Here is a 14,420-nt window from a genome sequence, read left to right as displayed (position 1 = left end):
GCAGGGTGTCAATGATCCCGAGAGTATATTGAATGGCAGCTAATTCTGCGACGTAAATTGAAGCAGGATCATTGAGTTTGAATGAGGCAGCAAGATTTTCGTTGAAGATACCGAAGCCTGTGGACCCGTCGAGAATTGATCCGTCAGTGTAGAACATTTTGGCGCAGTCGACTTGATGGTGTTTGTTATAGAAAATATTTGGGACCACTTGTGGGCGAATATGATCCGGAATTCCACAAATCTCTTCCTTCATGGATGTATCGAAAAATACAGTGTGATCAGAAGTATCTAAGAGATGAGCACGGTTGACGTTATACGTAGATGAATTGATGTTCTGTGCCATGTAATCGAAGTACAAGGACATGAATCGGGTCTGAGAATTAAACTCGACAAGCCTTTCGCAATTTGCAATCACCAATGGGTTCAGAATATCGCATCGAATGAGCAATCGATATGAGAGGTCCCAAAATCTATTTTTCAGCGGAAGAACGCCCGCCAGCACTTCGAGACTCATCGTATGGGTCGAGTGCATGCAACCCAAGGCAATACGCAAGCCACGATACTGGATTCGCTCCAGTTTGATGAAGTGTATGTTCGCAGCGGAGCGAAAGCAGAAACATCCGTACTCCAACACTGATAATATCGTTGTTTGGTACAGCCTGATTAGGTCTCCTGGATGGGCACCCCACCATGTTCCAGTTATTGTACGGAAAAAGTTGATCCTTTGTTGGCACTTCTGTTTCAGATACCTAATGTGACATCCCCAGGTACCTTTAGAGTCGAACCATACCCCGAGATATTTGAATGTTGAAGCCTGAGCAATAGTTTGATCCATTAATTGAAGCTGTAGTTGCGCTGGTTCACGCTTTCTAGAAAATACGACTAGCTCAGTTTTCTCCGTGGAGAACTCGATACCCAGCTGGAGAGCCCAAGCAGACAAATTGTCCAAGGTATCTTGCAGTGGTCCTTGCAAGTCGACGGCTTTAGGACCTGTAATAGAGACCACACCGTCATCTGCAAGCTGCCTTAGCGTGCAGGAATTGACAAGACATTCGTCAATGTCATTCACGTAAAAATTGAAGAGGAGAGGGCTTAGACATGAGCCCTGGGGAAGGCCCATGTAGCTAAATCGTGATGTCGATAAATCATCATGCGAGAAATGCATTTGTTTTTCAGACAACAGGTTTAGCAAAAGGTTATTTAAAATTGGCGAAAGACCATGCTGGTGCAACTTCTCATAAAGAATGTTGATCGAAACTGAATCGAAAGCCCCCTTAATATCCAAGAATACTGATGCCATCTGCTCTTTGTTAGCATATGCCATTTGAATTTCTGTTGAGAGCAACGCAAGGCAATCGTTCGTCCCTTTGCCTTTGCGGAAGCCAAATTTTGTATCTGACAGTAAGCCATTTGTTTCGACCCAATTATCGAGGCGAAACAAGATCATTTTTTCGAATAACTTCCGGATACAGGACAGCATTGCAATCGGACGATACGAATTGTGGTCGGAGGCTGGTTTTCCTGGTTTTTGGATGGCGATGACCCTCACCTGTCTCCAGTCATGTGGGACAATGTTACCCTCAAGAAACCTATTAAATAAATTCAACAAGCGTCTTTTGGCAGAGTCTGGCAGATTCTTCAACAAGTTGAATTTGATTCTATCTGGCCCCGGGGCTTTATTGTTACATGATAAGAGAGCAAGTGAGAACTCCACCATCGTAAACGGTGTTTCGTTCGCGGTATTGTAAGGCGGCGCGGTAGATTTTATGTGCCGGGGCGGAATCCGGACAAACCTTCTTGGCGAAATCGAATATCCAACGGTTTGAATATTCCACGCTCTCGTTAGTATTGTTTCGGTTTCGCATACGTCGGGCCGTGCCCCAAAGAGTGCTCATCGATGTTTCTCTTGTTGACCCGTCGACAAACCGGCGCCAGTAACTGCGTTTCTTAGCTTTCATTAAATTTTTCATTCGTTTTTCTAATATCGCGTACACTCGATAACTAGCAACTAACCCGTCGTTCCGGAAGGTTTTATACGCGGCAGCTTTCTCCGCGTACACGTCTGAGCACTCTTTGTCCCACCACGGCACAGTGGGACGAGCCCGGACTTAAGTTCATATATGAATGTTATGCGATAATCTCGCTAGTATTTTTCTCCTATCAGCCGAGCCTTCGGAGACATTTTTGCGATATTTTAAGTTATTTGAACGTAAAATGAATTTTTGGCAGCTTTTTTAAGGGCATAATTCTAGTGTTTTTTGCATAATTTGACTATAGGAACTACATCCGGTTATTTACGTTTTTCAAAGAAATAGTTGATTTTATGCATTGCATTACTTCACCAAAATTATCTGTGTGATAAAATTACATCGTAAAATGGCCAAAAATAAGTCACTATTCGGTTTAGTTAGTGTTTAGATAACTGTTTGTGATGATTTTTTATGAAATTCGAACTTCTAATGCGATAACAACAACGACGCCCGTGAATGCCCGCGATCACACTATACTCATTCGAAAGCTTTTAATTTCCTCTTTAAAATGAGTATAAGCTAGTTTTGCGAAAACTTGCGATAAGCAATCAAAATTTAAAAAAACTGTGAATGGAGACGCATGGTTATTACTGATATTAAATTTAAATAATCACTTTATAGCTAGAATAATGACACGAATACATGAACAGCTTTCAAATAGCATTGAGAGCATGATCTACAAGGGTTTTACTAGTGATCAAGAGTAACGAGCCGAGTGGGAAGTATGTTTTTTTAGATGGCAGTGGTATTGATAATGTTTGGAAATCAGTAAATATTTTCAACCATCAGAAATAGATTATAAAATGTTTCTGGAACTATTTCTTGCTAACTTACGCAATAACTGTCAAATAGAAAAAAAAAACAGTTGAGTTCTAGTTATTTGATGAGACTATTTTGATCCGAATTTGCATAGCACTGATATAGCTTAAGGGTATGCGATATTATCCAAATAAAATAACACCATTGTTAAATGAACCATATACAAGAAAAAAGGGTTTTGGATTTATTTTCGTTAAAGATATCAAATAAGCAATCTACATACCTTAAAACACACCTACGAAAAAAAATCGTTAACTATCTTGTTGATTAGTGAATGTAATTAAACATTCCACTAAGACGCTCAAAATGTTTGTTTTGAAAATGATAGAAAATGTTACCCACTAATGAATTAAATGTTTCAAAATTAGTCGAACACATCTTAGTTGATCCGTAAAAACAATATAGTCATTTCTGAAGCCACGTAATGAGATGTCAATTACTTCGTTTCAATATGGAAAATAAATTCCAAAATTACTATTGTAAAAAATCATTATAAAAGACAAAATACTTACTTTTGAGCCACTCTAATAAGTAGTAAAGTTAATTTCTATTTTTACAATTAAAATGGAAATTCAACGCACAAAAACTTCTTTAAAAAAATGTTTAATGTTTGAACCTTCACAAATATATATTTTTGAGCCACCCTAACGTGTAATGAAAAAATTGTTTATATGTGTTAATATCAAAAACGATTTAGCACACGAAAGTGAATATACACAAATTTTAAGAGCGATTTCAGAAAAAATATTTTTGAGACACCCTAATGAATAGTAAACGCTTATTTTTGAATTGTTTTAATATTAAAAACGAATTCAGCGTACCAAAATTACATAAAATCGTCCTATTTGAACCGATTCGGCAAAGTTTGGACTTTAGTCCACCTTTTGTTCTAAGTCGTGCCACTGTGCACGGGTTGGGAGAACGTTTTTGGGTGTTCACGTCGGGTACTCGTTTCGTCTGAGTTTGAATCGCGCTATCGAGAATCGAGTTGGACAAAAACTTATATTCTTCCTCCGGGGGAAGTACCTGTGTTGAATCGATAGTTTTGGATATCTCAGCAGCGTAGCTCTTCCAATCAATGTTTCGTGTGAGGTCATAGGGAACATTGATTGGGGCCGATGGTCTTGAACCAGTGGTGATTGCAATTACAATTGGTAAGTGGTCACTACCGTGGGGATCAGATATTACCTTCCACTTGCAATCTAACCGTAGTGATGTCGAGCATAAAGATATGTCCAGTGCACTTGCTTGCGCAGGTGGTTTAGGAATCCGTGTCATTTCCCCTGTGTTCAGAATTGTCATATTGAAGTTGTCACAAAGGTCTTGAATTGTCGAAGATCGATTATCGTCGTATAGACATCCCCACCCCGTACCGTGAGAGTTAAAGTCTCCAAGAAGCAGGCGGGGCGAGGGAAGGTGTTCAATCACGTTGGAGAATCTTCGATATCCCATCATGGCCCTAGGAGGAATGTAAATAGAAGCAATGCAAAGATCTTTGCCTTTGATTGTTGTTTGACAAGCGACAACTTCAATGCCTGGCGTCGAAGGGAGGTTGATTCGATTGAAGGAGTAGCACTTTTGATCTCTACAAGTACCCCCCCATATGAGTCTTCTCGATCCAAGCGGATAATGTTAAAATCGTGGAAGTTGAGGTTTATATTAGAAGTTAGCCATGTTTCACATAGGGAAAATGCATCACAATGATTGTAATTTAGCAAGTGTTTTAATGAATCAATTTTGGGGATAATACTTCTGCAGTTCCACTGTAAAACAGTGATCAGATCCCTGATTCCGTCTAATAAGTTAGCCATCGAAGGATACGATCGCTGTAAGGAGGGGCCATTGTTCAGTCAACTGTTTTAAAAATGTTCTTACTGTTGGTAGAATAGCAACCAGCAAGCTTTTCATAGGATCGGTAATGTTGAAAGCTGTGAATATCCAGTCCACAATGTCAGAAAATTTAAGGAATCCCGTTTTAGGTTGAGTTTCTGACTGTAAAATTGGAGCACTTGGGATTTTTGGTGGCCCGGGGAGTGCTGGGAACTCCTGGTTGTATCTCAATTTCCCAAAACCAGGAGGTATTATCTTCGGATTTGTACCAGCACTTCCAGTTGATGAATTATTTTTATTTTGTACCCTTGTTTGGGACAACCTAGGACCCTTACGAGGAAGTTCAGGTGAGTTTTGATTAGGTCTTTTCCTAGAGTTTCCAAGCGGAGCCAAAGAATGCCCCTCGCAAGGGTCGTTAGAGGCGTTATCGTCAGTTGGCAAGAGAGCGAATGGGTTTTCGGAGATAAGTGGAACAGCTCTTTTAAGCATTTCTGCGTAAGAGCGATCTTTGGCGGATCGCTTCAGTTTATCCGCGCGAAGTTTGTACGTTGGGAATGTCAAAAGTGCATGCGGATTCTCCCCACAGTAAACACACTTCTCAGTGGGCCTACTGCAAGTATCATCCGCATGGCGTTCCCCACATTTACCGCACCGTTGCTTGTTGCTACAGTAGGTGGCCGTGTGACCTAGCTGGTTGCAATTGGAACAATTCATGACCCGCGGTACAAACAGGCGTACAGGTTGACGAGCTCCTCCCACTTCAACGTAGCTCGGAAGTGCAGATCCGGCGAAGGTTACGCGAAAGAGTCTGATGGATAGTAATTCCCATCTTCGATGGACTTTGAGTGCAATTGCTTGCACTCCAAAATCTTAACTGATTGAAGGTTAGGGTCCTTAAAGCGGCCAGCCCCATCATTCATCAGATCATCGACAGTTAGACCCGCATCACTTACCACACCGTCGATCTCCACATCACGAGAAGGGATGTAGACGCGACACTCCAGCGTAAAGAGGCTATTGCTAACGATATCATTGGCCTGTTTCAAGTCAGTAACGACTACGTGCAGTTTATCTGACTGAACCTTTTTAATCTCGGTTACGGCCGAGTAACGTTTTGTCAGCTCCCGTGCAACAGTTATGCTGTTTAACGGTTTATTTTTTGGCCGAAAGTATACCACCCAAGGACCAGCGGATCCATCCTGGTAAAGCTTGACTCGGGGGGCTGTGAGACATTGGGGGAAGGTGGGGGAAGTGGATCGACCATAACATGATCTGTCTCAGTATCAGATATACGTTCTTCTTCCCCATAATATTCGTCTTCGGAGGGTGATCCTTCTGTTTGTTCCATTTTGTTGCGGGAGCAACACGCTCGACCGCACTGTTTAATTTAAACCAAAATAAAAAAAAATCAAAAGCAATAAAAAGAAAAAAAAATCGATAAGAAAAGTAAAAAACGAAAAACTTCACCAGTTGGTTCCTGACGAGCTGGTAGGTGAATTGATCCTTCGTTTGTTTTATCCGTCACCCGCGTGACCTTCACACAGTAGAGCTGATATAGCTCGTCTAAACAAAGCCGTCTTTCAGGCAAGAAAACTGTTTAGTAGCGCACTACCTTCACCGATATCGCAGGTAATAATTATCACTCGCGGGACTGTTTATTAGTAATGCTTTACTGCAGCCTCTGCCACAGCAAGCACCTTCGTATTACCGAAAAAAACTAAACCACACCGGAGAGAACAAAAGCACTTTTTTCCCGGTACAAAGTTGGGTTACGAATGAATTCAATTGTTGTTTTTACTGGGTTTTATTTTCAAATTCAAAGGGTGTTTACCCATTCCGAATTTGAGCACTTCCATTTTCTCCCCCCCCCCTTTGGGACGAGGACGTAATCTGCCGTCCCAAATCAATCACGGTGGGGGTTCGTCTTCAAGCTCAATAACTTCTGGGGGGGGGGGTGATGGCTCTGCGGAAGCCAGATCGTTGTGTTCATCTTGTGCAATAGACCTTTCTCGTCCGACCTAACCCCCTTTTTTCTTATTTTTATTCAAAAGACTACACATTTTTAAGAATATTGCCGTTGAAATGAGACTATTTGGAGCTATCGTGATGTTTTATTGATTTTTTTAAATTTGAAAAATGCAAGAATTTTGAGTATTTTTTTCACCTTTGCAAGAATGCTGGGACTCAAAATGTGTGTTTGGGCAACACTGTTTTGTATATTTTTGCTTGAGTTCCTGGCAACGCGGCAAATGAAGTGGTGAGTCGCGGTACAAAGTTCATTGGTTATGTAAACAAACTAAAGTGAACCTCTCGGTGGAGAACATTGCATGATAATGTTTAACCTCACTTTTTTGACAGCTCAGAGAGATTGTTTACATAGTCTTGGAATTTTTGTTGATTCGATCAAAGTATGAGAAACTTGGTTTGGTTCGCTGCCAAATGTTAACACTTTCCAAACAAGGTCGCTCAGCTGTAATTTTGATTTTTGATTCATTGAAGAAGTAAGGAATTTCTAGCCAAACATTTGAAAAAGGCCTACTGCCAAATGCAAACAAATCGAATTTTCATGTTCTCTATTAAAATTCTGGGACAAAACCTGTGGATAGATGTTTTCTTTTTCATTTTTTCTGTTCAGTTGATCTCTTGTCTTGCATAGCCACTCTTTCTTCCTCACATATTTTAAATGGACTGGCTACATTTGACAGTTCCCCCTCACTGCATTTGACGGTTCCCTTTGGCTGCATTTGACAGCTCCCCTGCAATTGACATTAGGTTTTTTCGTATCCACACGTCACGTCCCAGTTAAAAACTATCTATCTGACCATGTGCATAAACATAACGCAACAATGAATTATGAAGAATTTTGATAATGATTTTATAACAAATTATAAAAGGGCCCGGCTGATATAAAAGTCCTAACTAGCAATACGCATATTATAAAATGATTATAAAGGATTATTGTAACTGATTCCAAAAGGATTATAAAGGCAGTGAAATACGTACACAATGAATTAAGGGGAGTGTCTGATGTAAACAATTTGCGCAATCAATCTAAATAAAACATTATTAAATTTTTAAATAGAATTATAATGAATTCGACCAAAACTTCTTTTACCTTTTTCTCAAGGTTTACGTTTGGCAGTGACCCTTTTCAAATGTTTGGGTAGAATTTAGATTATTTTATCGTTGTTGCGATCAATTTCATTTGGTTTGTTTTGTTCACAATGTTAGTCGCAGAGCATTTTGGTGATCTATGGCAATTGAAGACCTTTACACCCAATACTAGGTCCGCTCCTGTTGCAGCTGTTTCGCCCCGTCCGGCACCGAGTCAACCGATGGTCCAGCCTGCGCCGCACTCGTCTGTCGCTATGCCAATGGCAGGTACTTGGATTGAAGGCTAAAATGTCAGCTACGGCTGGTGGTGTTGCTGCAATCGGTTTGCCTTCGGCCACGTTGGACATTCGGCTAACGGGAATATTCAGCGATTCCAATTCGAAGGAAGCAGCGCAGACTGCTTCGGTTCAACAATACGCTCCGGTATCGGACGAAGCTAACACTCCGGCAGGACGAAGGTTTTAATGAGGGGCTCAGGCATAAGTAGCAGAGTCCTTGCACTTACTGCTTGTCGAGTGAACAATTCCGACGAAACCACTGCCGCTCTCGCCAAGTTTGATCACCGTGATTAGTGCGACGTCAGCGGTATAGAGGCTTTAGGCAGATGATTTATTCAGCAGAATAAGATAGCAAAATTACCCAAAACATAAGAGCTGGCTGCCGAAGTGAATCCACACACATCGTCACCTACAGAGGCAAGCAATATTGGAACGCAGCGAAATTCCTCACAATGAATTGATCTCGTTAGATGAAATTCCAGGAAGTACAATTTTCATAGCATAATTTAATCGACCGAAATTGTAGTCCTCAGTCGAGAGAGAGAGAGAGACTGATAGAGTAGCAGCAGCTAGGAATTTTCTTTCGAAAGCTAGCAGCGATTTCGCGTATCCTGCGCTAAGTAGAGAGCGTTAAGACAGATCTGACCAACGGTTCCGTCCGGTACCACTATAACACACGGCACCGGCGACACATATATTCACAACATACTAATTACTTATCCTTCAGAAAAAGTAAATAAATTGACTATGGAATCTATCATTCGCTGCCTAGTTGTTTCGTGCCAATTTGAACAAGACAGCAGTTGCAGATAGCTTTATTGCGGTGCCAAAATTAATGCAACTCGGGATATAATATAAATTTACACATAATTTCTCCTCCCTGATATTCTACCAGAATATATAATGCTCTGCATTATTATCACTCCAATCAAATCCTTCTTACTCCTTGTCGTCAGTGCCGAGCGCTATTTTGCATTTTCCGGCTAAATCAACGACTATGCGATAATCGACGAAACTTTTACTGTAATGGAACTTGAAACCGAATAATAAATGATTGTTCCATTCGAAAGCGATAACCTTGTTGTCCTCATGTTTGCAGCTATCATACGCTGGTAGACATTCTGACCAATGGAAACGTTCTTCGATATGGGCATTGAACGAACAAAATCATTTCAACAACTTATCATCGACCGAATTCGTTACCTATAAAGCTCAGGTAAACTTCACCACCTAAAATGAATAATCAATCGGATCATCTTGTTAGGACTTAACCCACGAGCAAACAAACAAATGTGTACAAATCCTTATCCGTCATCCAGAAAGCAATCGTTTTATAGCCCAATGCTTGATCTTGCGATTCAGCATATGCTACCGGGTTTTACATCCAGCGCCGATTGGTCAATGTATGAACCAGGTTACCATTATTCCAATCCTCATCCCTCTTGAGTTGATATTCTTTCAAAGAGCATCGAAAGTATTCAAGTAATGTAAATTTTAAAAGTCCGTGTAAACAAGTCTTAGGTAAACAAGCACACCGAAACTGTCAGAAAAGTGAGCTTATACATTTTCATACAATGCTCTATATTTTCGACAGGTATATGAATGAATCATTTCAGCATCAGTGATGCCAGGTCTATTTAAACAATAGCCTGCAGTAAAAATATAAAAGTCTGCAGATTGCTACAAAAAATCTTCAATAAATGCGACGTAGAAATGTAGTATGTATATCATTTAAATGATCAAAAATGTTGAAGACTGGTGTATAAATTGGCTGGTATAAACTTTGTTCTGCTAAATATTTGTAATCTGCAAAAGATCAGCAGTGAAAATGCAAAACCTGCAGATTTACTAATATATATGCAGACTTGGCATCCTTTTAGTATTCCCCACAGGAAATTCATCCAAATGGTGTAAAAATATGGGGAAACAAGGCAAGATTCAGAATATGGGGTTAAATGAGCAGCTTGCACTATTTTTGATTTTTTCAATAGTTAGAGGTACCAAATCATCGCGGCAATAGGCAGTAACGAATTGGGGATAAAAAAGGAAGCATCCTATCATATAAAATTTTTTGACGAGAAAGGTCTATTATGCTTGATTGTTCCTCCACGGGCAGAGGAGCTAGTGTGCGAACATTTCGTTTGTATGTACCGGTGGAGGTTCGTATAACTGCTACTCAGGCTATTCCCTCGCTACCAGGGTGCACCTGGGTGATGATTCACATAGGCCATTGCGCTATGTGTATATGATCGTCGACAATTAGTACGATTTGACCAACCTTGACGTTGCTGTGTTGCTTTGTCCATTTTGCATAGTTTCTAAATTGGTGGATATATTCTTCGCGCCACCTCCGCCAACATTGCTCAAGCTGATAATGCACGCGCTTTCATCTCGTCGTTAGATTGTTTGCATTGACTTCCTGAGTCGGAATGGGCATGCTCAGCATGGCCCTACCGATTAGAAAGTGTCCGGGTGTGATCGAAGGTGGTGCTTCAGGCGTTGTGTAGATAGCCCTCAATGGACGCGAATTCATAACCGCTGCCACTTGATAAAATAGTGTTTATAATTCTAAAATGTTCAATTGGGCTCCCCGGGTATGATCGCTTCGCTACTTTGATGTTTGATTCCCAAAGTTCTCCAAAGTTCGGACTTCGGGGTGGTATGAATGAAAATTAAATCCCGCAGGCTGCTGCGCTGTCGACGATTTTGTTTTGAAAAGTTTCGTTGTTATACATTTTTGTAGTTGATTCAATTCTCTGCTGGCTCCGACAAAGTTGCGCCCATTGTCGGAGTAGATAACTTTAGGTATTCCTCTCACCGAGGTGAATCGCAGTAAAGCGGATATGTATGATGCTGCCGATTGATTTACGACGACTTCCAAGTGTGTTGCTTTAGTTGCAAAGCAAACGAAAATACAAGCGTAAGCTGTCGTCTTGTATTTCGACCTTTGAGTAATAGTTCGAAAGGACCGCATAAGTCCACTCCTGTGTGTGTGAAAGCCGGTGACTCGTTCACTTTCGGCGTTGGTAATTGTCCCATCTGCTGCTGAATTCGCTTAGGACACCTTCGAGCGCATAACATGCAGTGTTGGACAACTCCCTGAACAGTTCGGCGGAGATCCCTCATCCAAAATTTCTGCCGGAACTCAGCCATGACCAAATGTGTTCCAGCAAGAAATCTATCTTCGTGTATTTTTCGGATTATAACCCTCGCGAATGGGTGTGACTTCTGTATTAACATGGGGTTTTTTTGTAATGCAGACATTTCCGCGTTGTGAAGTCTGTCTGTGACATGTATAATGCCGTTCTTGATAACGGCGCATAAGTGTTGAAAAGCTCCCTTCTTCGGTACCTCTCCATTTTTCCTGATTTCTGCCACTTCATTTGGGTAGATAGTAGCTTGCATAATTTTGACTGTCAGTGATAGTCCTTCTTCTAGTTCAATCGTAGTGAGCGGGCCAGATCGCCTCTCATGTGCGATGCCCTGATTGGTAATGAGCGGGCTGGATCGTGTCGCATATGCGATACCCTGATTGTTTGTTTTCCTCATGTTGTAAATAGCTCTTGTTAGCCATGCAAAGTGTCTTACAGTTCTGTCATATGAATTATGATGTTTGTATTCGGAAATGCTGTCAGCGCAATCCCTAACTTTCGTTGCAACCAGTAATGTCACTGGTTGTTTAAGTCTTTCTTGTTCCGCAGTGGCGTCATATTTGTAGCCACTGAGTGAATATTTCATTCTTGTTTGTATGCATTCTGGTTCATATAACCAGAAACTCAACTTGTCTTCGAGTAACCGTTTGACTGGGATTCCTTTTGATACCAGATCAGCGGGATTTTCTTTCGTGCGTACGTGTCTCCAACATTCAGGTTTCGTGGAGTCGTGTATTCTCTCGATTCTGTTCTTGATAAATTTTCCCCAGCGTGGGCTCGTGGATTTTATCCAGCTCAAAGCCACCTGAGAATCGCTATAATAATATTCTGATGTGATTCGATTATGCAAAATTTGGCAGCGAGCTCTGCCAACAGTACCGCCGCCAAGAGCTCTAGGCGAGGCAGTGTGATTTTTTTCAGTGGAGTCACTCTTGCTTTCGCGCACAACAATTTTGTGCGTTCGTTGCCCCTTAAATCGGTTGAGTGCAGATAGATGGCGCATCCGTACGCTTTTTCAGATGCATCGCTAAATCCGTGCAAGTCTAGCACGATTGTTTGGCTCGGAATCGTCATCCGAGGTACTTCTATGTGTTTCAGTTCGGCAAGTGATGTCTAGTCTAGCACTTCGTCGTCCCAGCCAATATTGTGAGTCCATAACTCTTGCATCAACATTTTTGCTGTTACGATTACGGGTTGTACTAAGCCCAATGGATCGTATAACCACAGATAACAGACGTTTAGGCTCGATTTGAATCGTGTGTAAATACCCGCTACTGAAATTCCGAATGAATCAGACGTCTGAAACACGTTTGGCAAACGTTTGCAGATGGCGCAGTGATCGATACAATGCAGTTAGAGTGCAGCTGTCAAACATGTGAAGCAAACAGTTGCGCAGATGACAATAGTGAAACACGGATTTCCAACGTTTATCAATTTGAAAGTTTACACAGGTTTTTGAAGAAATTTTGTTCTAGCCTAAACGTCTGTTATCTGTGGTATAACCTTAGTATTTTGGAGACCATTTGTCACTTGGTGAGAGCTTTCAAGGCCTTGCTTGTTGCATTGACACTGATGAACTGGAATACGTCTTTGTTAGGATACCAGGCAACTCCTAATGTTTGGATAACAAGTCTTGTTCTGGTATTTCTGCCAGAGCGCTCATGTCGTTTGCTGCCCACTTTCGTAGCGGAAATCCGTGGCGCAGTAATGCCTGTTCAATGTGTTGTTTCATGCTCATCAACTCCGTAGTGGTTGATGCTCCGATCATAAGGTTGCCAACGTAAAATGATTGTTGAATAATATTAGCGATATTTGGATTTATCTCTCGATATTTTTCGGCTGCTTCGCGCAATACCCTACAGGCCAAAAATGAAGAAGATGCTTCACCATACGTGACAGTCATCAATCTGTATGCTTTCAGTGGCTTTTCTGGGCTGTCTCGCCACAGAATGCATTGCAACCAAGTGTCTTGATCTGCAATCAGTATTTGCCGATACATCTTAGCTATATCGGCCATCAGTACCTTGTCGTGTGTTTTGATTTCGATCAGTTGATCAAACAATTCTCTTTGAATGGTGGGTTCCACGATTTGAATATCGTTGAGGGATATCCCGCTAGTCGTCTTGGCACTAGCGTCGAACACTACTCTCACCTTAGTAGAAGTGGAATCTGATTTCACTACGCATGAATGCGGAATGAAGTATTTAACCTTGTCAAGGTCCTCTGCGGCGATGGGTACCATGTGCCCCATATCCTCATATTCTTGCATGAAGGCTTTGTATTCGTTGTACAGCTCTGGATTCTGTCCAAGTCGCCGCTTGAGCGACATGAACCTCTTGTTAACTTGTGGGTAAGAGTCACCCAACGACGATGGCTCCCCCCATAACGGGATTTTCGTGATAAATCTGCTGTCTGCAGCAACTTTGTGAGTGTTGCGAAAGTGCGACTCTGAATCGCATTTATCAATTTCTTTTGGTCCCCAGTCCTTTACGCCAGACTCTTCAAGACGCCAAAATTTCTCGATTAATTTGGCTAATTCATCTTGTGGATAATTCGATTCGATTTTGCTGCAGGTCGATGCAGCCAGTGATGCGGTGCTGGAGCTTCCATGTTGGAGCAATCCACACGCAATCCAACCTAAAGCTGATTCTTAATAAGTAGAACCGGTGGAAGTACTGATTCGTCCAGGTCCCAAAACCTTATAAAATATTCTTGAGATTGAGATCCAAACCGTCGGGAATTTCCATTGCATTTTTGTCTGTTGTTGTGTTTGGCTTGGCTTCCAGGATTCTGGGAACGATCATCAATTCGATTTCTTCTTGGTAACTGTGAACGTGTGAGGCAATTATCGTTTTAATGCCCCGCTTAGCATGTGATTGTCCGGTGATACCGTTAATGATTACGTTGATAGGGTGTTGCGGGATTCCTAGTGCGCGAGAAGCTTTTTCGTTAATCGTTTCGACTTGGCTGCCCGAGTCCAATAAACATCTAAATGAGTGCCACTCGGATTTTCCGAGTACATAAATCACCACACGGCGTGCAACCGTTAAGGCCAAACGCTGTCTGGCTGAGGTAAGCGAGGGCGAGAGTGACCTCGCTGAGCAGAGCGTTGGTACCAGCGACCCGGCGCGACCGGGGCAGGGGGGCCCAAACCCCTGGACGCTGGTCACCAAGAAGAAGCCGGCACCGACGCCGGA

The 14,420-nt window shown here is 41.8% G+C and overlaps 1 protein-coding gene across 1 annotated transcript; it reads right to left on the bottom strand.

Annotated features, from left to right (window-relative positions):
• Nucleotides 1-12,835: 12,835 nt before the first annotated feature.
• On the bottom strand, nt 12,836-13,552 carry LOC131675982 (uncharacterized). Its single transcript, XM_058955102.1, has one exon. It carries the CDS (start codon nt 13,550-13,552, stop codon nt 12,836-12,838), a length of 717 nt encoding a protein of 238 aa, XP_058811085.1.
• Between the last annotated feature and the right edge of the window lie 868 nt (nt 13,553-14,420).

The sequence above is a fragment of the Topomyia yanbarensis genome, chromosome 1, assembly GCF_030247195.1.
Source record: "Topomyia yanbarensis strain Yona2022 chromosome 1, ASM3024719v1, whole genome shotgun sequence".
In the NCBI taxonomy this organism is placed as follows: Eukaryota; Metazoa; Arthropoda; class Insecta; order Diptera; family Culicidae; genus Topomyia; species Topomyia yanbarensis.
Note: the sequence above shows the minus strand (reverse complement) of the source record. Positions and strands in the feature narration are given on the sequence as shown.

Bases quoted from the DNA above. Each gene is read 5' to 3' on its own strand.
- LOC131675982 (XM_058955102.1), bottom strand. From the start codon at position 13,552: ATGTCGCTCAAGCGGCGACTTGGACAGAATCCAGAGCTGTACAACGAA.